General features: G+C 43.8%; 1 protein-coding gene across 2 annotated transcripts in view; it reads left to right on the top strand.

Moving 5' to 3' along the window:
* LOC129854206 (tyrosine-protein kinase Fes/Fps-like) overlaps nt 1-20699 on the top strand; it is a 42176-nt gene extending 21477 nt beyond the window's left edge. For both annotated transcript variants that reach the window (XM_055921000.1, XM_055921001.1), the window contains 12 exons: nt 4246-4368; nt 5849-6044; nt 9904-9981; nt 13519-13728; nt 13809-13931; nt 16802-16855; nt 16978-17096; nt 17185-17279; nt 17372-17495; nt 18722-18879; nt 19306-19428; nt 20125-20699. In XM_055921000.1, coding sequence (XP_055776975.1) covers nt 4246-4368; nt 5849-6044; nt 9904-9981; nt 13519-13728; nt 13809-13931; nt 16802-16855; nt 16978-17096; nt 17185-17279; nt 17372-17495; nt 18722-18879; nt 19306-19428; nt 20125-20276 — 1555 coding nt within the window. In that variant the 3' untranslated portion in view covers nt 20277-20699. The remainder of the gene's footprint in view (nt 1-4245; nt 4369-5848; nt 6045-9903; nt 9982-13518; nt 13729-13808; nt 13932-16801; nt 16856-16977; nt 17097-17184; nt 17280-17371; nt 17496-18721; nt 18880-19305; nt 19429-20124) is intronic.
* The last annotated feature ends 5151 nt before the right edge of the window (nt 20700-25850 follow it).

Raw genomic sequence — 25850 nt, 5'->3', positions numbered from 1 at the left:
AGACTAAATAGATTTTATTGATGTATTATATTAAGTTAAAATAAGTGTTCATCCAGTATTGTTGTAATTGTCATTATTACAAATATATATATATGTGTGTGTGTATTCTGTGTGTGTGTGTGTGTATATATATATATATATATAAGTATGTATATATTGGCCGATTTTAATCGGTATCGGCTTTTTTGGTCCTCCAGTAATCGGTTTCGTCGTTGAAAAATCATAATCGGTCGACCTCCTAGTTAGGATGGAGGGAGCAAAGTACAGAGAGATCCTTGATGAAAACCTGCTCCAGAGTGCTCAGGACCTCTGACTGAGGCGAAGGTTCACCTTCCAACAGGACAACTACCCTAAGCACACAGCCAAGACAACGCAGAAGTGGCTTCGGGACCAGTCTCTCTGAATGTCTTTGAGTGGCCCAGCCAGAGCCCGGACTTGAACCTGATCGAACATCTGTGGAGAGACCTGAAAAAAGCTGTGCAGCAACGCTCCCCATCCAACCTGACAGAGCTTGAGAGGATCTGCAGAGAAGAATGGGAGAAACTCCCCAAATACAGGTGTGCCAAGCTTGTAGCGTCACACCCAAAAAGACTCGGCTGTCATTGCTGCCAAATGTACTTCAACAGATGTTACGCACGCCTCTGAGAAGAGGGAACGCAACTCCCTGCTACAACTCAACTCTCTGAAGTGCAAGAGGTATGGACTGCAGGTGCGAGCAAGGATGACACAAAAGCAGATTTTACCGTTTACTTGGATTTATTTTCTTACACGGTAATATGGGGAAAAGGGGCTGGACGGAACCAAAGCAAAGAAAGTAAATATCAAAGTTCCCCCTCTCCTATCTAACCTGCCTACCCACTTAACTTACCTAACTTAACACCGCCTGGTGCCCTAACCAAAATACAGGGGGTGGTCCGCCCAGGTCTTACCTAGTGTGCCTAGACAGTAAATATACTACGGGTATATGTATGCCCTCGGGCCTCTTGCCTAAGCACTCCCAAAGTGCCTTCTCCTTCCCCCCTGGGAACAAATGAAACAGAGTAATTATTAATGATTTCACAAACACTCAAACACAGGACATAGAAAAACTGCTACCAACAACAACAGTACATACCACACTTTCTGATACACAACCCACACAATATCACAATCTAATTTTTCTCTCTCTCAATCTCCAAATCTCTACTCCCTATCTCAAATCTCTACTCCTTATCTCAAATCTCTACTCCTTATCTCAAATCTCTACTCCTTATCTCATCTCTCTCCCCTCCTGGGCATCTCTCTCCCCCTCCTGGGCTTTTATCTTCAGGTGGCAATGGTGATTAGAGTCAGCTGCTTCTTGACGAGGGGGCAGGGTCAGCTCCAATCACCAATTAGCCTGGGGTTGACCAATCAGCTGGTTGGGGAGTACTTCAGGAAGCCATCTCCTGAAACACACACTCAAATACAAAACAGAACACAGAAACTGGGGAACGTAACAACAGAGTAGGGATTAAGGGTCTGAATACTTATGAATGTGATATTTCCGTTATTATTATTTTTTTTTAATAAATTAGCAAAAATGTATAAAAAAATGTTTTGGCTTTGTCATTATGGGGTAATTTGTGTTTGATGAGGATAATTATAATTTTTTGAAAAAGTCTGTAATGTAACAAACAAAAAAAACATATCGATGGTCATTATGGCCAAACAGTTCTATTTTTGTTTCATCAGACCAGAGGACATTTCTCCAAAAAGTACGATTTTTGTCCCCATTTGCAGTTGCAAACCGTAGTCTGGCTTTTTTATGGCGGTTTTGGAGCAGTGGCTTCTTCCTTGCTGAGCGGCCTTTCAGGTTATGTCGATATAGGACTCGTTTTTACTGTGGATATAGATACTTTTGTACCTGTTTCCTCCAGCATCTTCACAAGGTCCTTTGCTGTTGTTCTGGGATTGATTTGTACTTTTCGCACCAAAGTACGTTCATCTCTAGGAGACAGAACGCGTCTCCTTCCTGAGCGGTATGACGGCTGCGTGGTCCCATGGTGTTTATACTTGCGTACTATTGTTTGTACAGATGAACGTGGTACCTTCTGGTGTTTGGAAATTGCTCCCAAGGATGAACCAGACTTGTGGAGGTCTACAAAAAAAATTCTGAGGTCTTGTCTTATTTCTTTTGATTTTCCCATGATGTCAAGCAAAGAGGCACTGAGTTGGAAGGTAGGCCTTGAAATACATCCACAGGTACACCTCCAATTGACTCAAATGATGTCAATTAGCCGATCAGAAGCTTCTAAACCATGCTATCATTTTCTGGAATTTTCCAAGCTGTTTAAAGGCACAGTCAACTTAGTGTATGTAAACTTCTGACCCACTGGATTTGTGATGCAGTGAAATAATCTGTCTGTAAACAATTGTTGGAAAAATTACTTGTGTCATGCACAAAGTAGATGTCCTTACCGACTTGGCAAAACTCTAGTTTGTTAACAAAAAATTTGTGGAGTGGTTGAAAAATTAGTTTTAATGACTCCGATTACCACTGTGTGTGTGTGTGTGTATATACACTGCTCAAAAAAATAAAGGGAACACTTAAACAACACAATGTAACTCCAAGTCAATCACACTTCTGTGAAATCAAACTGTCCACTTAGGAAGCAACGCTGATTGACAATAAATTTCACATGCTGTTGTGCAAATGGAATAGACAACAGGTGGAAATTATAGGCAATTAGCAAGACACCCCCAGTAAAGGAGTGGTTCTGCAGGTGGTGACCACAGACCACTTCTCAGTTCCTATGCTTCCTGGCTGATGTTTTGGTCACTTTTGAATGCTGGCGGTGCTTTCACTCTAGTGGTAGCATGAGACGGAGTCTACAACCCACACAAGTGGCTCAGGTAGTGCAGCTCATCCAGGATGGCACATCAATGCGAGCTGTGGCAAGAAGGTTTGCTGTGTCTGTCAGCGTAGTGTCCAGAGCATGGAGGCGCTACCAGGAGACAGGCCAGTACATCAGGAGACGTGGAGGAGGCCGTAGGAGGGCAACAACCCAGCAGCAGGACTGCTACCTCCGCCTTTGTGCAAGAAGGAGCAGGAGGAGCACTGCCAGAGCACTGCACTCCACGGCGTCCTCAGACTGTCACGTGCTTAGTGTGAACCTGCTTTCATCTGTGAAGAGCACAGGACGCCAGTGGCGAATTTGCCAATCTTGGTGTTCTCTGGCAAATGCCAAACGTCCTGCACGGTGTTGGGCTGTCAGCACAACCCCTACCTGTGGACGTCGGGCCCTCATACCACCCTCATGGAGTCTGTTTCTGACCGTTTGAGCAGACACATGCACATTTGTGGCTTGCTGGAGGTCATTTTGCAGGGCTCTGACGGTGCTCCACCTGCTCCTCCTTGCACAAAGGCGAAGGTAGCGGTCCTGCTGCTGGGTTGTTGCCCTCCTACGGCCTCCTCCACGTCTCCTGATGTACTGGCCTGTCTCCTGGTAGCGCCTCCATGCTCTGGACACTACGCTGACAGACACAGCAAACCTTCTTGCCACAGCTCGCATTGATGTGCCATCCTGGATGAGCTGCACTACCTGAGCCACTTGTGTGGGTTGTAGACTCCGTCTCATGCTACCACTAGAGTGAAAGCACCGCCAGCATTCAAAAGTGACCAAAACATCAGCCAGGAAGCATAGGAACTGAGAAGTGGTCTGTGGTCACCACCTGCAGAACCACTCCTTTATTGGGGTTGTCTTGCTAATTGCCTATAATTTCCACATTTTGTCTATTCCATTTGCACAACAGCATGTGAAATGTATTGTCAATCAGTGTTGCTTTCTAAGTGGACAGTTTGATTTCACAGAAGTGTGATTGACTTGGAGTTACATTGTGTTGTTTAAGTGTTCCCTTTATTTTTTTGAGCAGTGTATATATATACTGCTGTTCAAAAGTTTGGTGTCACTTAGAAATGCCTTTGTTTTTGAAAGACAAGCACATTTTTTTCCATTAAAATAACATCAAATTGATTAGAAATACAGTGTAAACATTGTTAATGTTGTAAGTAGCTATTGTAGCTGGAAACTGCAGATTTTTATGGAATATCTACATAGGCGTACAGAGACCCATTGTCAGCAACCATCACTCCTGTGTTCCAATGCCACGTTGTGTTAGCTAATCCAAGTTTATCATTTTAAAAGGCACACACAATCTCAACACCAACAACACGTTTCACCCCTTCGTCCCCCTTCTCTCCCCATGTCTCTACCTCTCTACCAGGTTGACTGCAGTGGAAGAGGAACTGCTGTCTCTGGCTGGTGATGTGGTTTCCCAACAGGCGTCAGTCAACCAGCTGGAGTTGGAGCTGGAGGCAGAGGAAGAGGGCATCAAACGGGGTCAGAGGTGAGGCGATATCCACATGTACAGGAAGGTCCAACTTTGCATGGGCAAGCGTACTTGGTAATCACTTAGGCAGATATAGTGTAATTCGATAGTACTTACAGCTGTTATACCCGATAATATGGTGATTTATCATGGGTAAACAAAATAGAATTCCATTTTTATGGTTTGAACCAGGATAAAGTTGGCTCTGGCAGTACCAAACCACCGTCTTCACCAACACTGACTGTAAAAAAAAGATCTGCGTCATATTTTTGCAGTGTGTTGGTGTATCCTCTCAACGGTGGTGTTCCATCTGCAGGCAGTCTCCTATCAGAGTAGTTTAGGCTGCTCTCCTCTCCTCTCTGCTATGGCTGGCTAAGCTGGCTGCTCTCTGGGGGACAGACTCACTATGCCTTATGAATATAACATGGTGATATGAGGAGACTTTTCAAGCTTCTCTCATTTGTCTTGGTTTAGATGCCTGTCCACTGTTATTAGAAGTTACTAATAAGCTCTTAGTGCATAGATGGAGCAGCTGTGTTGACTGACACTAGCCTAATGTTCACTGGTGCCGAGGGAAACATGCCTCTCCTTAAGGAGTCATGGGTTTGATGAAACACTTTGGAAATCAACAGAGACAGACGGGAGTGACTGAATGCTTCCTTGATTAGTAAAGAACTCTTTTACCCAAGTGGTGATGTTAGTTAATGTAGCAGTGCAATATTTGAAAGCTAAGTAAGGAAGAATTTTGTCCACAAATATACTGACATTTCTATTATATGTAAAAAGTTTATGATTAGTGAATGCCATAATGTAGTTATTTTGTTAGGTACCCCTTATTAGCTGAAATATATATTTTTACAAAGCCATTTTAGCTGTCGTGACAGCTGTTCGGTTCGAACAGATTTACAAATCATGGGAATTTGTCACACTATGAAGACGTCTCCCTCTAAGACACGTGTTGCATGGCAATCTCCCTGCACTTGTCTGCTCCCGCCATGGCTAAAGCCAGTGTGAGAAACGTGCTAACAAACATTTGTGCTTTGAACTAAATAAATATGCACTCTGACCCAGAAAACCTCTTCACTAGATTCATGATAGTGTTGTTAGACAAAGCAAGGAAAGTGAACTTTAAAACGTGATATAGTTTTATTGGAATTTGCAGCTGTTGTTAATACATCTGCTACCTTCTGACATGACTTACTGCATTTTTAACCGTACTTAACCTTAACCGTACCATACTCCCCTATAGAATATCTAATTTAAACTATACTGATGGTGAGTTCCCTGCGAAGCAATATGGCTAAGGTGTAGGAGATGGGCCAGTTAACCAGCATTCTTGTGTAAAGCCATCGGGCATGTCAGTTATGCTGTAAATATATTGACAGTGAGGCGACAGTCAATGGAATTGTTGCTATATGTTGAAATGGAAACACATTGTTCCACAGTATCATCACAATGCTTTAATTGATGAGCTGACAGGCTGCTCCGCTCTCTGCAGGGTTTACCAGTTCAGTAAGAGGCATGCGCTGGAGGAGAGCCGACAGCAGGTGATGCTGTCCCTGGGAGCTAGAACCAGGCTGGAGGCCCAGAGGTTGCTGCTGAAGGGGAAGCTGGAATGGCTGGGATCCAGTGAACCCCCACCTGCCCTGGGGCTGGAAGAGGACCGTATCTCCCTCTCCTCCATCACCTCCAGTGTAGGTCTCCTCTCTCCTCTCTCCTCTCTCCCTCTCTCTCAAACACACGCACACACACCCTCTGTACTTTAGTATGTTAGCTTGGTAGTTTGCTGCTTTCTAAGTTCTACAAATACATCATCACTAAAACATGAGTGTACTGTGGGCTTATGAAAATCACTGAGCTATATATAAAAGCTTTTGAAATCCCATTGTTTTGAAAACGAAAGAAATTAAACAAAAGGTTAATTGGTTTGTCGTCCCCTCTATACTCATACAGTAGTAGCAGATGACTAAAGTGAATTGCATTAATGTTCCCACGCAGGTTGTGTTGTAACCCTGGTGTTATGGGCATTTGTAAAATGCCACCAAGTAAAAAGTCACACGAGCACTAAAATGTGAAGTTCATTGGAGCGCATCAAATTTGCTGTCAAATGAAAGCTGAGTCTATTTTTACAAAGGCATGTATAACGTGTTTAACCATTTTCTATCCTAAATATTAGGAATAAGCAAAGGCTGCTAAAGATGGCTAAATAGCCATAATACTGCTAAATGGTTACCTGGACTATCTGCATTGACCCTATCTTGCACTGACTCTATGCACACTCACGATACTACATACAGTTGAAATTGGAAGTTTACATACACTTAGGTTGGAGTCATTAAAACTAATTTTTCAACCACTCCACAAATTTCTTGTTAACAAACTATAGTTTTGGCAAGTCGGTTAGGACATCTACTTTGTGCATAACACAAGTAATTTTTCCAACAATTGTTTACGGACAGATTATTTCACTTATAATTCACTGTATCACAATTCCAGTGGGTCAGAAGTTGACTGTGCATTTAAACAGTTTGGAAAATTCCAGAAAATGATGTCATGGCTTTGGAAGCTTCTGATAGGCTAATTGACATCCTTTGAATCAATTGGAGGTGTACCTATGGATGTATTTCAAGGCCTACCTTCAAACTCAGTGCCTTTTTGCTTGACATCATGGGAAAAATCAAAAGAAATCAGCCAAGACCTCAGAAAAAAAATGGTGGTCCTCCACAAGTCTGATTCATCCTTGGGAGCATTTTCCAAAGGCCTGAAGGTACCACGTTCATCTGTACAAACAATAGTACGCAAGTATAAACACCATGGAACCACGCAGCCGTCATACCGCTCAGGAAGGAGACGCGTTCTGTCTCCTAGAGATGAACGTACTTTGGTGCAAAAAGTGCATATCAATCCCAGAACAACATCAAAGGACCTTGTGAAGATGCTGGAGGAAACGGGTACAAAAGTATCTATATCCACAGTAAAACGAGTCCTATATCGACATATCCTGAAATGCCGCTCAGCAAGGAAAAAAAACACTGTTCCAAAACCGCCATAAAAACGGCAGACTGCACATGGGGACAAAGATCGTACTTTTTGGAGAAATGTCCTCTGATCTGATGAAACAAAAATAGAACTGTTTGGCCATAATGACCATTGTTATGTTTGGAGGAAATAGGGGGAGGTTTGCAAGCCGAAGAACACCATCCCAACCGTGAAGCACGGGGGTGGCAGCATCATGTTGTGGGGGTGCTTTGCTGCAAGAGGGACTGGTGCACTTCACAAAATAGATGGCATCATGAGGAAAGAAAATTATGTGGACATATTGATGCAACATCTCAAGACATCAGTCAGGAAGTAAAGCTTGGTCGCAAATGGGTCTTCCAAATGGACAATGACCCCAAGCATACTTCCAAAGTTGTGTCAAAATGGCTTAAGGACAACAAAGTCAAGGTATTGGAGTGACCATAACAAAGCCCTGACCTCAATCCTATAGAAAATGTGTGGGCAGAACTGAAAAAGTGTGTTCGAGCAAGGAGGCCTACAAACCTGACTCAATTACACCAGATCTGTCAGGACGAATGGGCCAAAATCCACCCAACTTATTGTGGGAAGCTTGTGGAAGGCTACCCAAAACGTTTTACCCAAGTTAAACAATGTAAAGGCAATGCTACCAAATACTAATTGAGTGTATGTAAACTTCTGACCCACTGGGAATGTGATGAAAGAAATAAAAGCTGAAATAAATCATTCTCTCTACTATTATTATGACATCTCACATTCTTAAAATAAAGTGCTGATCTTAACTGACCTAAGACAGGGAATTTTTACTCAGATTAAATGTCAGGAATTGTGAAAAACTGAGTTTAAATATATTTGACTAAAGTGTATGTAAACTACCAACTTCAACTGTATACACACTATGTATAGGCTCACCCACAAACATTACAGTGACAGTCTCACTCAAACCCACACACATTCACATACACTACAAACATACACGCGCACACACACACCCCGGCGCCATACACACATCATTTCAAAATCATCATATGCTGCTACTGTTTTTAATTTTACTCTTATTATTATCTATTCTGATGCCTATTCACTTTACCCTGCCTTCATGTACACATCTACCTCAAATACCTTGTACCCCTGCTCAGTGACATGGTACTGGTACTCCCTTTTATACAGCTTCATTCTTGTGTTACTATTTGTATTTTTATTATTTTATTATTTTTAACTGTGCATCGTTGGGAAGAGCTCCTGAGATAGTTTCACGGTAAAGTCTACACGTGACAAATACAAATTGATTTGATTGAGTACAGTAATCTAAAGTAGAGTATAGGTCAGTACTGTACTTTACTGTACAGTAGAGTTTAGTACAGTACAGTAGAGCACAGTATAATTTACTGTATAGTACTATACTGTACTGAACTCTACTCTGCTGTACCTGTACTCTGTGCTAAACTGTGATGTACAAACGTGTGAAACATAGACGTCTATGATTGGTACAGATTTGGTGCGGTCCGGTTCAACCAGATTTCATCTTGTTTTGGGGCGGCACTCATTAGAATAGCCGGTATGTAGAATAATACCCAAACATGCAAAGGAGGATATAAAATGTTTCTACCTTTTGTGTACCTATTCAGGATACATCACCATGAAGAGAATGCCATTCAGGATTATGCATTTCTGTATAGTACAGTTCAGGCACCCATGATGTCATTTTGTTACCATCACTCTGTTACCGGGTGGTAATCCACTTCACTTACTGTGGTTCAATATCCAAAGTATAAAAAAATGTCAAACTCAAGGTATCATGTTATAGCTGACACCCCAATCTTTCTGCAAACTTCTTTGAATCTCAATTCGGAGTAGATATTTAAGAGTTTTCGGAAAACGTGGTCACATAAAAAAACTGAAGGAGTTTTTACCGTCATTCTGTTAACAAACTTTACATCTGTACTGTTCTTCCAGTAAATGTGTTTTTGTAAAATTCTGCGGAAATGTTTAATAGTACTGCTTGTGCATAGAGTTGTATGACTTTAACTTTGCAATCAATGGGTTTTGTTTGGCATACTTTTTAAAGTAAAAAATCTCAGCGTCATTCTGCTACCTTGGAATTGCCCTTATGTCACCTTACAGTTCAACTAGAAGGCATCTGAACTACAGACTGACTCAACCAGTCTGTTCTGTACTGAGGACAACATATCCTCGTGTCTCGTTCAGACACAACCATCTCTATTGAAACAGAGGCATGGTTGAGGATCTTGGTGCTTTGCATACTTTGCTGTCTGTCATGGTGTTGACTGGAGTGCATTCCTTCACCCATTTTCATAGCGCTGATTTATCCAGATCCGCCCTAAAGCAAACAAGTATTTTCTTCTTTGACATTCTCTACTCATCATGTTTGTAATTTTTTGTGAAATTCTCTCATCTGTGGATTATGTTAAGTGTTTCTGAGTGCTGTTACATGTTGTCATTATTAACACAGTTACTGGGGGTGATGAGCATTCCTAAAAGAGAGGTTGATGATGGTTGTGCTCTGTGTTTCAGGAGAGGGACGGTCTCAGAAACCTCAGTGTGGACGGCATCATAAGCCATTTTAGCGGCCTGTTCAAACCCAAATACACGGTCAGTGATGTAACATACACAGTCAGTGTTCAGAAATAGTCAGCTATGGTCAAACCACTGATGCAGCATAGACGATTTGTTATTTTCATACACGGTCAACTATAGTCATTCATTGTCAGTGAGGCATCATTGTGATCACCCCTGTCACAGATGGACCTGTTCTGTTTTCACCCACCTGCTGCCTTTGATTTATCTCTCTCTGTCTATTCAAACAACCCAAGTCAGAGAGTCAAACAGTTCCCTTGTCAAATAGCATTTCGCCGTTTTTTCTCTGTAAGCCTAACTGTTCAGAGTAGGACTCCAGTTGTGAAACGCTACAGTTGTAGGATGCCTTATCTTGTCATCTGAACAGTAGTATATTGGCGCCATGTTGTCTGTAGTAATAAAAAAATGACTAGGTATCCATTAGTGGTGCAACGGATCACAAAACTCATGGTTCGGATCGGATCACAGTTTTGAGTCACGGATCTGATCCTTTTCCGGATCAGCAAAAAAAAAAGGGGGGGGGGGGGGGGCAAATTTAACTTTGATTTCCATGTATTACTTAAAGAGCACTTAAAGCAAGGAACTTTTCAATGTTTAAATAAAATCTTTAAATAAAATATTCAATACTCAATTGTTAAATTAAAAAGTGCAATATGAGACATGATACCTTCTTCCTTTGAACAATAGTGAATGAAAAAATAGCCTGTGTCCACATCAAAAAAAAGAAAGCAAAGCAGACCTGAGCTTAGAACTTCAAATTCTTTTTCAAACAGATGAGGGTGTCTACATTGTCTGGGGAGAGGATAGACCTCCTTTGCAGTCACTATGTCCCCTGCTGTGTAGAAGACCCTCTCGCTAGGATATGAAGTGCCAGGCACAGCCAGGTAGCCTCTTGCCGTCATAGCAATGTGAGGGTATTTACACTCATTGCTTTTCCACCATGCAGTGGATCACCATCCACTGGAATGCCACTTGCTGCCTTGTAGGATGCCACCTCCTCTTGATGGTGTTGGCAAACATCTTGCCTGTGTCCTTGCTCGCAAAGGTCTCCCCAAAAAGCTCCTTCATGGCCAAATTATTTTGTGGAGGAGATGCCTCTGAGTCTGCTCCTGTCAGCTCTAGAACTATAATTGTGGCAATAACATTTAATAAAAGCCATTATTATTCAAAATAAACACCGGATGATTCTAAATCTAACATTTGACTGCAGTATATTTATTATTGAAGTAATTCACTCTTTTTTGTTGTTGTTACCTCTTCAGTGGCCACAATCTCAGTGGTGAGATCACTGTATGTCCTCCGGTGTAGGGCAGGGTCTAGGTGAGACAGGGACTTAAACCTTGGATCCAGTGCAGTAGATCTATGAAGGTAGTCCTGTACATTAGGGGGGTATCTGAGGTTCAGGTCCTCTCTAATGGCAGCATTGACATCTCTAGTGATGGTGCCGTCTTCCTTACTTGGGGCCATGGATTGTAGAATCCTTGTTTTCAGAAGTAGGATCATAGACACAGACGGCCACTTTCAGGTCATCAGATAAGGTGAAGATGTCTTTATATTTTTTCCAGGGTCTCGTCTGTCAGTGCAGAGAATACAGCTGCCTGCTGCTCAAGATAGCGCTCCAACATGTCATAAGTGGAGTTCCATCTTGAAGTGACATTGTGTATGAGCTTGTGGGTCGGTAGCTGTAGCATTTCTTGCTTGATCTTAAGCACATGAGCAGCTGGAAAAAGGAAACCACCTTCCTGATCGTCCCAAGGAGGCGGTCCATCTGGTTCACTGAGATTCCCCTTTGGGATGCTAAATTGATCACATGTGCAAAGCAAGCTATCTGTGGCCCCAGTCCAGCTTCTATCACTGCATTTACTTGGTTCTTGGCATTATCTGTGGTGATTGGGATATTGCTATTGGCCCTCTAGCTTCCACTCTGCTACTGCTCCTAGCAGTACCTGCACCAGATTTGTGCCTGTGTGACTCTCGTAGAGGGGGCGTGTCTGTAGCACCAGACTTCGCATCTTCCACTCCTCTGTGGTGTAGTGAGCAGTCAGTCACGTAGCTTTCCATCGCCCAGGAGGTCCACCCGTCTGTGGTGAAGGCAACAGAGGATGCCTTGGATAATTCGTCAACAATGTTGTTATTTTCCTGTTCATAGAGATCTGGCACGATCTTCATACTGAAGTGGGTGCGCGAGGGGATTTCATAGCGTGGCTCAAGCAGTTTCACCATATTGTAACGACCCTGGGTTTATAAGCGCGGATATCGACTCTGCCGCTCGAGTATGCTTTTGGGGCACAGTCGATAGGTTGAGGGTTAGCGACCTGCTCCATTACAATATTTTGAAACCCTTTGTTTTCCACAACGGAGTATGGCCTCAGGTCTAAAGCGATGAACATCCCAATAGATTTGGTGATGGCTTTAGCCCGGTCTGATTCTGCAGCAAAGGGCTGCTTAAATGTCGCAGTGAGAAGTTGTTGTCTCCCGTCACTGACACACCAGGGTGACGACGCTTTAAATGTGTGGCCATGCTCGATGTATTTCCATGATCATACGGCTTTCTTGTGGCACAATGCCTACACACCGTAATGGTGTTGTCCACCACCCTTCTTCCGTCATCATATTTGACAGTGAAGCCAAAATGCTCCCAAACAGGAGACTTAAATGAAGCGGGAGGCTTTTCCAGTTCTTCAGCTCCTCCGCTAGCCATGGCTGTCACTGCTCTTTCTTCTTCTTTGATTTTTGTAATGCGAGCATCCAGGATTGATTCATTGTGATTCAACATGCCCGGTTCACGTGAACAGAACACACAACTGCTTTAAAAAAGAATCAAATCAACCTTCAGGCTTCAGAGTAAAACACAGAATCTGTCTTGTCTTTATCTTTTCACTGCAACTCTGCATTAATATTTATTATTACTTTAAAAAGTAACAGCGGCAGTAAAACTGTATTTCACACTATGATGGTTAAACGTTGCAATGAATCCGCGGTTCACATGCGTGCCGAACCGTGGGGGTGATCCGGATCAACTACGGTCCGTTACACCACTAGTATCCATGTGGGTGGTCTTTAGAGATATATTGTATTGTTTTTGAGCAGTGTATTTTATATCTCCTGATCAATGTAGTTTGTAGCTGTATCTTCCTTGTATCTTGTCTCCTTAGCAGTGTATTGTTACCCTGTCTATGTATTAATCTGTGATGTAGTGGTAACAAAGTTGGTGGGTAAACTCTGATTGCGTTTGTGGTGAAAAAAGTAACCCTTCCTATTCTTTCATTTTTTTTCTTTTCTGCAAAAGGTGTGTAAACTGTTGGGCAAAAAAATATGTAAACTGTGTTGACTTGTTTACCCTCCACTACACCACTGGATGTACTTTATTGATATTTGTTCCCATGTGCTGAATCTCATCTAGAGATACAGGTGTGAGACTCATGCATCTCAAACCGCACTAATCTCCCATTGAAATCAATTTATGGTTTATGAGTCTCACAGTGGGCGCTCCATGCCCAGGTCCCTCCTTTCCTGGCCCCTCATTGACCTTGCTGTGTGAATCCCCTCCAGGTGCCCCCTGCCCTGTCCCCAGTCCCAGAGGTAGAGCGCCCCCTGGAGCAGCAGAACTGGTACCACGGAGTCATCCCCAGGCTGGAAGTCCAGGAGCTACTGAGGTGTGATGGAGACTTCCTGGTCAGACAGAGTCAGGGCAAACAGGAGTATGTCCTCTCTGTTCACTGGGCTGGCTCTTGCAGGCACTTCCTTATCCAGAGCACAGACGTGAGTGTGTGTGTGTGTATTTACAATATGATCATGTCTGTACAGTTTGTATGGTTATAAAGTGTGTGTGTGTGTTTTAGAATATGTACCGCCTGGATGGAGAGGGATTCCACACCGTTCCCATGCTGATGAACCACCTGGTCTCGTCACACCAACATGTCACCAAGAGGTCTGACATTGTCCTGAAGAGACCTGTCCTAAAGGTAACGCTTCTCTCGCTCACTCACTCACTCACACTCACACACTCTCTCTCTCTCTCTCTCTCACACACTCACTCACACACTCTCTCTCTCACACTCACTCACACTCACTCACTCACACTCACACACTCTCTCTCTCTCTCTCTCACACTCACTCACTGATCAACTGTAATATATTGTAGATCCTGTTTAACCTTTGTTGAAAAGTCCCTTGTTTTGTTTTATCGTGTTTAATTCAAGGTTCCTCAATGCTTTATTTGTCTAAGTATTTCTTAAATATTAATGTTAATAGTTTAACTTACCTAAATAAGGATTAAATTACATTCCCACATGTTTAGTTATCTTTCTCCAGTAGTTCTGTAATGACAATTTTACCTTTAATTTATCTGGGAGTTATACTGAGACCATGTCTCTTTTACAGATGAATTACATACAATTTTATCTCAGATGGTGTTCTAAATCTGTCCTTGGCAGGATTACAGTAAAAACCCTCCGCTGCCCTTCTCATTCTGTGCTGTGGGACAAGTGGCTGTTGGTTAAGGCTTCTAACAGGTCGAGAATAATGAGGCGGCCATCAATTAAGTCTGGGGCCTAGCAAAGTGTAGTTAATGGGCCCCGTGTCTCCGGTCCTGTGTGCTGGTGTTGGGTGGACCTGTGGGTTTAACTTTATGTTTGTGGGAGGAGGGAGATGTGTGAGTCAGGGGGTGCTCTTGTATGTATGTATATACAGTGGGGCAAAAAGGTATTTAGTCAGCCACCAATTGTGCAAGTTCTCCCACTTAAAAAGATGAGAGAGGCCTGTAATTTTCATCACAGGTACACTTCAACTATGACAGACAAAATGAGAAGAAAAAAAATCCAGAAAATCACATTGTAGGATTTTTAATGAATTTATTTGTAAATTATGGTGGAAAATAAGTATTTGGTCAATAACAAAAGTTTATCTCAATACTTTGTTATATACCCTTTGTTGGCAATGACAGAGGTCAAACGTTTTCTGTAAGTTTTCACACACTGTTGCTGGTATTTTGGCCCATTCCTCCATGCAGATCTCCTCTAGAGCATTGATGTTTTGGGGCTGTTGCTGGGCAACACGGACTTTCAGCTCCCTCCAAAGATTTTCTATGGGGTTGAGATCTGGAGACTGGCTAGGCCACTCCAGGACCTTGAAATGCTTCTTACGAAGCCACTCCTTCGTTGCCCGGGCGGTGTGTTTGGGATCATTGTCATGCTGAAAGACCCAGCCACATTTCATCTTCAATGCCCTTACTGATGGAAGGAGGTTTTCACTCAAAATCTCACGATACATGGCCCCATTCATTCTTTCCTTTACACGGATCAGTCGTCCTGGTCCCTTTGCAGAAAAACAGCCTCAAAGCATGATGTTTCCACCCCCATGCTTCACATTAGGTATGGTGTTCTTTGGATGCAACTCAGCATTCTTTGTCTTCCAAACACGACGAGTTGAGTTTTTACCAAAAAGTTATATTTTGGTTTCATCTGACCATATGACATTCTCCCAATCTTCTTCTGGATCATCCAAATGCTCTCTAGCAAACTTCAGACGGGCCTGGACATGTACTGGCTTAAGCAGGGGGACACGTCTGCCACTGCAGGATTTGAGTCAATGGCGGCGTAGTGTGTTACTGATGGTAGGCTTTGTTACTTTGGTCCCAGCTCTCTGCAGGTCATTCACTAGGTCCCCCGTGTGGTTCTGGGATTTTTGCTCACCGTTCTTGAGATCATTTTGACCCCACGGGGTGAGATCTTGCGTGGAGCCCCAGATCGAGGGAGATTATCAGTGGTCTTGTATGTCTTCCTTTTCCTAATAATTGCTCCCACAGTTGATTTCTTCAAACCAAGCTGCTTACCTATTGCAGATTCAGTCTTCCCAGCCTGGTGCAGGTCTACAATTTTGTTTCTGGTGTACTTTGACAGCTCTTTGGTCTTGGCCATAGTGGAGTTTGGAGTGTGACTGTTTGAGGTTGTGGACAGGTGTCTTTTATACTGATAACAAGTTCAAACAGGTGCCATTAATACAGGTAACGAGTGGAGGACAGAGGAGCCTCTTAAAGAAGAAGTTACAGGTCTGTGAGAGCCAGAAATCGTGCTTGTTTGTAGGAGACCAAATACTTATTTTCCACCATAATTTGCAAATTAATTAATTAAAAATCCTACAATGTGATTTTCTGGATTTTTTTTTTTTTCATTTTGTCTGTCACAGTTGAAGTGTACCTGTGATGAAAATTACAGGCCTCTCATCTTTTTAAGTGGGAGAACTTGCACAATTGGTGGCTGACTAAATACTTTTTTGCCCCACTGTATGTAGGTCTATATTTTGTGTGTGTGTGGAATAGCGACCTTGTAGTGTGTGCAAAGCACTGTGTGTGTGCCTGCATGCGCGCACGCTTCTATTACACCTCTCCTGAGCATGTTGTGAGTGAATGGGCTCGGAACACACCTGCTCTGCTCACCACTCTGTGTAGCAGCTGTCTCCACGTTAGGATCCATCAGATTTTAATGAGCTCCCAAGATCCACATACTCATACTTTCTCTCCACCCTCCTGCAGAGTGCTATACATACCACACTCACATGTTCTCTAGAGTCTAGAGCTGCGTGCATACTGTACTAACACCATGCTGCCCATCAAAAGGGCTCCAGTGTTTTGCACACACTACAAGGTCTCCATTCTACACATACACACACACACACACACACATACTGTACACATACACTATTTTACACTCGTACAACGCAGTTTTAGAAGTTGGTCCGAAATGCTTCTACCAGGCTGCAATGCCAGTCTACCCATTCAGAAGGAACAGCAGCACTGGTATCTCTGATTGCTTCCTCTCTGTCTCTCTCCCTCCAGGACAAGTGGGTTCTGGAACACGATGATGTCATCCTGGGGCAGAGCATTGGCCGGGTGAGCTCACCACCCGTGGAATGTCTGTTTGGAGTTATGAGAGGCTCTGATTGTCAGGTTGGCCTTCTGTTTTTGTTTCAGCCAAGATCCAGAATGAAGCCTGATGTGTGTCTGTTGTCTAGGGTAACTTTGGGGAGGTGTACAGTGGTTGTCTGCTTTCTGACAACACCCCTGTAGCTGTGAAAGCCTGCAGAGAGAACCTGGCCCCAGAACACAAGAACAGGTTCCTTATGGAGGCCAGGTCAGTCTGTTTCTCCCTCTCCCTCTCTCGTTCTCTTTCTCTGTCTCTCTCTCATTCACATTGACCTTGCTGACTCTCTGCTGTGCAGGATCCTGAAGCAGTATGACCATCCTAACATAGTGAAGCTGATTGGTGTCTGCACACAGAAACAACCCATCTATATCATTATGGAGCTGGTACAAGGTGAGCCAATCTGTCGAGGGCCTTTACACTAACCACAGCTATCATTACAATGGACTGATAAAGTGTCTGTGTGACTGTGTGTGTTCTGCCAGGGGGAGACTTCCTGTCCTTCCTGCGCAGCGAAGGTCACAACCTGAAGTCAAATATGCTGGTGAAAATGGCAGAGAATGTGGCATCTGGCATGGAGTATCTGGAGAGCAAGAAATGCATCCACCGGTGAGAGGCTAGGGAGATGGATCTAGTCTTCTCAGACATTGAGATGAATGAAGGCTGCCATAGAATGTGATTACATTGCCTTTGATTGCACAATTTATTCTAGATGATGAAACAGATTGAGATTTTTGGGACAGTGAAGTTTACACAGTGTGAAGGGATTACTGGAGCCTGTAGCGTAGGAATGACCCTAGGAGTGTTAAGCTGCCGTGTCTCTGAGGAGGTTGCAGAGGACAGAGGGCTCAGAGTCCTGGCTCATCAGAGGAGTGCTGGATAATTAACCAAGCAGGAACACATCCAGGCTGGATGCTCCAGCCCCTGTTACCCTCTAACACTCCTCCGAACACTGCATGTCAAATTGCCTCTGCTCACTACTATACCCTGCATCAGGGAGCCCACAGATGACAAGAGCTGCTGATTTTCTCTCACTTATTTATCGGCTGTCATTTGCTTCCTTCTCTGGCTCTCGCTCTCTCTGGTTCTCTCTTTGGCGCTCTCGTTCTCACTCACTTTTCTCGCTTACTTGCTCGCTCTCTTTCTCGCTCGCTCTTTCTCACTCTCCCTCTCTGGCTCATCTTCTATCTGTTTTTTCGACTTTTTGATTATATTGCCTTCTAATTTCTTCCCTCAACCCCTCTGTCTTGCTCCTCTTTTCCTTACCCTCTCTCTCTCTCTCTCTCGCTCTCTCTCTCTCTCTCGCTCTCTCTCTCTCTCTCTCTCTCTCTCTCTCTCTCTCTCTCTCTCTCTCTCTCTCTCTCTCTCTCGCTCTCTCTCTCTCTCTCTCGCTCTCGCTCGCTCTCGCTCGCTCTCGCTCTCTCTCGCTCTCTCTCGCTCTCTCTCGCTCTCTCTCGCTCTCTCTCGCTCTCTCTCGCTCTCTCTCGCTCTCTCTCGCTCTCTCTCGCTCTCTCTCGCTCTCTCTCGCTCTCTCTCGCTCTCTCTCGCTCTCTCTCGCTCTCTCTCGCTCTCTCTCGCTCTCTCTCGCTCTCTCTCGCTCTCTCTCGCTCTCTCTCGCTCTCTCTCGCTCTCTCTCGCTCTCTCTCGCTCTCTCTCGCTCTCTCTCGCTCTCTCTCGCTCTCTCTCGCTCTCTCTCGCTCTCTCTCGCTCTCTCTCGCTCTCTCTCGCTCTCTCTCTCTCTCTCTCTCTCTCTCTCTCTCTCTCGCTCTCTCTCGCTCTCTCTCGCTCTCTCTCGCTCTCTCTCGCTCTCTCTCTGTCTCTCTGTGTGTGTGCAGGGACCTAGCAGCCCGTAACTGTCTGGTGGGAGAACAGAGCAGGGTGAAGATCAGTGACTTTGGGATGTCTCGCGAGCAGCAGGACGGGGTCTACTCTGCCGCGGGGGGCCTCAAACAGATCCCTGTCAAATGGACGGCCCCCGAAGCCCTCAACTACGGTACGTCCCATCTGGCTCTGCCCCACGGCCACAACACTCACAACCATCCCTCTCCCCCCTCCTCTCTTTATTCATCAATCTCTCTGCATATCCCAAGGCTAGAGAGAACCCACTAAACATGGCAACAACCTGTCAACCCAGCCATCATTCCTCACCCTGTGATCAGTGTACTGCTTTTGTATTTCTCTGAAATGTCATCTCTAACAGACACACGCTGAACTGTGCTCTCTGGGGTTGGAGTGCTGTCAGAATAAAAGTCAGAACATACCTTTCGGTGCTTAGAGGAAGCTTCATTTCAAAACTCTATCACTACTTTTCTCAAGCTGTGATTGTGGAATAGTGTACAGTTGAATGGGTATGGCATCTCTACAGGATCACTGTCAAATGTAATAGCTATCTCAATGCTGCTCCCTGCCTGTGTTTCAGGGAGGTACACCACGGAGAGTGACGTGTGGAGTTTTGGAGTTCTCCTATGGGAGATATTCTCCAGGGGAGTCACCCCCTACACCAGCATGTCCAACCAGCAGACACGGGACGAGGTGGAGAAAGGTACAGCGAGTCAATGAGATTTCTAACACATTAGTCAGCATTTGGAGTTGACTGTAGTTTGTGCTCTGTAGGAGTTTCAAGTTTTAATGTCACATGCACAAGTGCAGTGAAATGCCTTTCTTGCAAACTCAAAACCCGACAATGCAATAATCAATAATGCAATGCAATAATGTATTACTAGAAAAAAACAGGAGAAAAAAAAAATATGAAGAACACAATAAAGTAAGTAAGCATATTATATACAGGGTCAGTTCCAATACCATATTTACAATGTGCAGGGCTACTGGAGTGATGGAGGTAGATATGTATAGAGGTAAGGTGACAAGGCATCAGGATATAAAATATACAGAGTAGCAGCAGCTTGTATGTGAGTGGGTGTACGTGTGTGTAGAGTCAGTATAAATGTATGTGCATATTATGTGTGAGTGAGCAGTGAGTGTGTAAGACTCTGTGAGTGTGCATAAACAGTGCAAAAATAAAAAGGTCAATAAGGATACAAGGTTAACTCAGACAGTCCGTGTAACTAGTTTAGGAGTGGTGATGCAACATTATAGAAGTGTATAGAACAGACATGACTCGGTACAATATGGAGTTAGGTCAGCTCAGTACAGGAGTCCAAAACATTACACCCCTCTGGATTAACCCCAGGTGAAGCCAACCTGATGTCCAATCATGTTCTCCTGTCCCGTCTCCTAGGATACCGGATGCTAGCCCCAAACTCCTGTCCTCCAGATGTGTATGCCATTATGTGTCGCTGCTGGCAGTACGACACCAGGAACCGGCCGTCCTTCAGCGAACTCAGGACCGAACTCAGTGCTTTATACCACAAAGTGTCCTTACTCAAGTGACTTGTTTGATTCTCTTTTACCTTTTTATATGGAGCAAATGTTGCCTTTATTTAATATACATTGATTATAGAGAACCAGTTGCTATGTGATCTTGATTTTACCATATTTAAGTAGTGATAATGCGCCAGGCTGTGAGACCACAGGTAATGTAAATACACAGGACATGTGTGTATTGAAAACATTGGTACCATATTCTACAAAGTAGAATATTCTATATCTGTTGAATGTTGCTATTGTTTGCTGTATTACATTACTGTAAATGTACACATTGAATGTTCCTATTATCAGCTTTAAAGAGTTGATGGGATCTTTTTCTCTCTTGTCTTTTTTAATATACACTGAACAAAAATTTGAACGCAATATGTAAAGTGTTGGTCTCATTTTTCATGAGCTGAAATAAAAGATCCCAGAATTTGTCCATAAGCTTATTTCTCTCAAATGTTGTGCACAAATTTGTTTACATCCCTGTTAGTGAGCCTTTCTCCTTTGCCAAGATATGCCACACCTGTCAGGTGGGTGGAATATCATGAAGCTGAATAAACAGCATGATCATTACGCAGGTGCACCTTGTACTGGGAACAATAAAAGGCCACTAAAATGTGCAGTTGTCACACAACACAAAGCTACAGATGTCTCAAGTTTTGAGGGAGTGTGCAATTGGCATGTTGACTGCATTAATGGACCAGCGCTGTTGCCATTTCTCTACAATAAGCTGTCTCCAATGTCGTTTTGGCAGTATGTCCAACCGGCCTCACAACTGCAGACCACGTGTAACAGCACCAGCCCAGGACCTCCAAGTCTGTCTTCTTTACTTGCAGGATCGTTTGAGACCAGCCACCCAGACAGCTGATGAAACTGGGTTTGCACTACTGAAGAATTGCTGCGCAAACTGCCAGAAACTATCACAGGGAAGCTCATCTGCATGCTCGTTATCCTCACCAGTGTCTTGACCTACTGCAGTTTGATGTTGTAACTCACTTCAGTGGGCAAATGCTCACCTTCGATAGCCACTGACACCCTGGAGAAGTGTGCTCTTCACAGATGAATCCCGGTTTCAACTGTACTGGGCAGATGGAAGACAAGCGATTTTCTGATGTAAATGTTCTGATGTCAATGTTATGGTGGTGGTGGGTTTATGGTATGGGCAGGCATAAGCTATGGACAATGAACACAATTGCGTTTTATCGATGGAAATTTGAATGCACAGAAATACCGTGACAAGACCCTGGGGCCCATTGGCATGCCATTCATCCGTCACCTCATGTTTCAGCATGATAATGCAAGGATCTGTACACAATTCTTGGAAGCTGATAATGTCCCAGTTCTTCCCTGGCCTGCATACTTACCAGACATGTCACCCATTGATCATGTTTGGGATGCTCTGGAGCAAAGTGTACGACAGTGTGTTCCAATTCCAGCCAATATCCAGCAACTTCTGACAGCCATTGAAGAGGAGTGAGACAACGTTACACAGGCCACAATCAACAGCCTGACCAACTCTATACGAAGGAGATGTGTCGCGCTGCATGAGCCAAGTGATGTTCACACCAGATGCTGACTGGTTTTCTGATCCACGCCCTCCTACCTTATTTTTAAGGTATCAATGACCAACAGATGGTTCTGTATTCCCAGTCATGTGAAATCCATAGATTAGGGCCTAATTAATTTAAATTGACTGATTTCCTTATATGAACTGTAACTCAGTAAAATCTTTGAAAATGTTGCATTTATATTTTTGTTCAGTGTATTTAAATTAATTCAAATCCTCTGATCATGATGATGCCTGTGTTTTCTACTACGTTTGAAAATGTAGCCACGAGAGAGCAGCGCTGTGTGTGTGAAAGAGTGATCCACTTTCAGTGAAGCTAGTGATGAGACAGCTCACATGTAGATAACTACTGTACAGTATGGTATGTGACACACCCTCTGCACGGGACCTTGTCTAAACATTGATACTGGCACTGTCACATTCTCAGATTCTGGAACTTTATTTCTAGTTCATTGTGCCGCTCATTTAATTCCAGATTCTTAGACTGGCCTTTATCTTAAGCAATATACACTGCTCAAAAAAATAAAGGGAACACTTAAACAACACAATGTAACTCCAAGTCAATCACACTTCTGTGAAATCAAACTGTCCACTTAGGAAGCAACACTGATTGACAATACATTTCACATGCTGTTGTGCAAATGGAATAGACAAAAGGTGGAAATTATAGGCAATTAGCAAGACACCCCCAAAAAAGGAGTGATTCTGCAGGTGGTGACCACAGACCACTTCTCGGTTCCTATGCTTCCTGGCTGATGTTTTGGTCACTTTTGAATGCTGGCGGTGCTCTCACTCTAGTGGTAGCATGAGACGGAGTCTACAACCCACACAAGTGGCTCAGGTAGTGCAGTTCATCCAGGATGGCACATCAATGCGAACTGTGGCAAGAAGGTTTGCTGTGTCTGTCAGCGTAGTGTCCAGAGCATGGTGGCGCTACCAGGAGACAGGCCAGTACATCAGGAGACGTGGAGGAGGCCGTAGGAGGGCAACAACCCAGCAGCAGGACCGCTACCTCCGCCTTTGTGCAAGGAGGTGCACTGCCAGAGCACTGCAAAATGACCTCCAGCAGGCCACAAATGTGCATGTGTCAGCATATGGTCTCACAAGGGGTCTGAAGATCTCATCTCGGTACCTAATGGCAGTCAGGCTACCTCTGGCGAGCACATGGATGGCTGTGCGGCCCCACAAATAAATGCCACCCCACACCATGACTGACCCATCGCCAAACCGGTCATGCTGGAGGATGTTGCAGGCAGCAGAACGTTCTCCACGGCGTCTCCAGACTCTGTCACGTCTGTCACATGTGCTCATGTGCTCAGTGTGAACCTGCTTTCATCTGTGAAGAGCACAGGGCGCCAGTGGCGAATTTGCCAATCTTGGTGTTCTCTGGCAAATGCCAAACGTCCTGCACGGTGTTGGGCTGTAAGCACAACCCCCACCTGTGGACGTCGGGCCCTCATACCACCCTCATGGAGTCTGTTTGTGACCGTTTGAGCAGACACATGCACATTTGTGGCCTGCTGGAGTTCATTTTGCAGGGCTCTGGCAGTGCTGGACGATGCTGGACCAATTGTGCACCGCCCGATGGGACTCCCAATCACGGCCGGATGTGATACAGCCTGTATTCGAACCAGGGACTGTAGTGACGTCTACGGGCAGCAATATGTTTTTATTCAGATCTTTCATGTCAAAACCTTTCACAATAATACTAAATGACAAGAGGGGAAACAGTAGCCTGTTCCTAGATCTGTTTGTGCATTAGCTAACTTGATTCACAATGATAGTCAGAAGGGTTGGCTAAAGAACATACAGATCTGAGACCAGACTAGCAAAACAGAGGTCTAAAAAGGAGCTAAAAGACAACGGTGACACTCGTGACTCATCACTAAAGCTCTTGATTGTGAAAGGTCAGCAAACCGCATGACAATCAAGTTAAGTGACTAGTGAGCAACTTTCTCAGGATCAACCACTTATTGTACAGGAGTGACACCAGAGAGACTTCTGAGGACATGCTAACCCCTTCTGTGGAATCACACAAGCACTGCTACTATGCATTACTTAGAATGAGACCAATTATTGGGGAATGTCATTGTTAGCCAAATATGTCACATTATTCTACCTGTCTAAGCATGAGTTTGAATGTACTATATCAGTAAACAAATCTGTGGATATTGTGTCTAACATGCGCAGTTTGTATTGTATTCTTTATTTTACATGTGTAAAAGATCCAAAGCATGAAGATAACACAAAAAAATAGAGGTTTTTAATCTTGGTAAGCAGTGGTTAGCCCATCCACCGACCGATCCAGGGAAAATACAGATGAACCTACAGGAGAGTAGCCCAAGTGATTTGGACCCTGTCTGTTGTAGAAGAATGCAGATGTGTAATATGGCAGTGCTTAATAGCCATTCATCCTCTGCTGATCTAACAGGAGCACAGTCCTGGAGGAGTGGCAGCAATTCACTCATCCCCCATCTTCAGCAAACAGCATGACAGGCAGACAGCCAGGTGATAAAGATGTCACATTCTCTGTGATTGTGCAACAAGCCTGATGTGAAAAGCACCTCGCCAGTTAAGCATGTTCAGTCACTTTCTGCATCACCTGATTGTCTCATGATTTTTTTATTTTTTTATTTAACCTTTATTTAACCAGTAAGGCTAGTTGAGAACAAGTTCTCATTTGCAACTGCGACCTGGCCAAGATAAAGCAAAGCAGTTCGACACATAAAACAACACAGAGTTACACATGGAATAAACAAACATACAATCAATAATACAGTATAAAAATCTATATACAGCATGTGCAAATGAGGTAGGATAAGAGAGGTAAAGGCAATAAATAGGCCATGGTGGCAAAGTAATTACAATATAGCAATTAAACACTGGAATGGTAGGGTGTGCAGAAGATGAATGTGCAAGTAGAGATACTGGGGTGCAAAGGAGCAAGAGACATAAATACAGAACGGGGATGAGATAGATTGGATGGGCTATTTACAGATTAGCTATGTACAGGTGCAGTGATTTCTGAGCTGCTCTGACAGCTGGTGCTTAAAGCTAGTGAGGGAGGTAAGAGTCTCCAGCTTCAGAGATTTTTGCAGTTCGTTCCAGTCATTGACAGCAGAGAACTAGAAGGAGAGGCGGCCAAAGGAAGAATTGGCTTTGGGGGTGACCAGTGAGATATACCTGCTGGAGCGCGTGCTACGGGTGGGTGCTGCTATGGTGACCAGTGAGCTGAGATAAGGCGGGGCTTTACCTTGCAGAGACTTGTAGATGACCTGGAGCCAGTGGGTTTGGCGACGAGTATGAAGCGAGGGCCAGCCAACGAGAGCATACAGGTCGCAGTGGTGGGTAGCATATGGGACTTTGGTGACAAAACGGATGGCACTGTGATAGACTACATCCAATTTGTTGAGTAGTGTTGGAAGCTATTTTCTAAATGACATCGCTGAAGTCGAGGATCGGTAGGATGGTCAGTTTTACGAGGGTATGTTTTGCAGCATGAGTGAAGGATGCTTTGTTTCGAAATAGGAAGCCGATTCTAGATTTAATTTTGGATTGGAGATGTTTAATGTGAGTCTGGATGGAGAGTTTACAGTCTAACCAGACACCTAGGTATTTGTAGTTGTCCATGATGAGTGTGTTCGGTCTCTATAGAAAACAACAAACAAAGCGAACCCATCTGATATTTATCTTATTGACTCCAGTGGATGAAAGTAAAGTATGGCAACAGCCTTTATCTCTTTTCAGTTATAGCACCCATTTTTCCTCAAACACATACTGTATGTGATCAATAGCAGGTAGTCACAGGCAGTCATTATTAACCACAAAAATGTATATGCATAAACTTTGAGTTAGTTTGAGTCAAAGATGTTGCAACTACATTTTACATTTACATTTTTAGTCATTTAGCAGACACTCTTATCCAGAGCGACTTACAGTAGAGTGCATACATTTTATTACATTTTTACATACTGAGACAAGGACATCCCTACCGGCCAAACCCTCCCTAACGACGCTATGCCAAT

The sequence above is a fragment of the Salvelinus fontinalis genome, chromosome 4, assembly GCF_029448725.1.
Source record: "Salvelinus fontinalis isolate EN_2023a chromosome 4, ASM2944872v1, whole genome shotgun sequence".
Classification (NCBI taxonomy): Eukaryota; Metazoa; Chordata; class Actinopteri; order Salmoniformes; family Salmonidae; genus Salvelinus; species Salvelinus fontinalis.
This window is presented reverse-complemented; position numbering and strand designations above follow the sequence as displayed.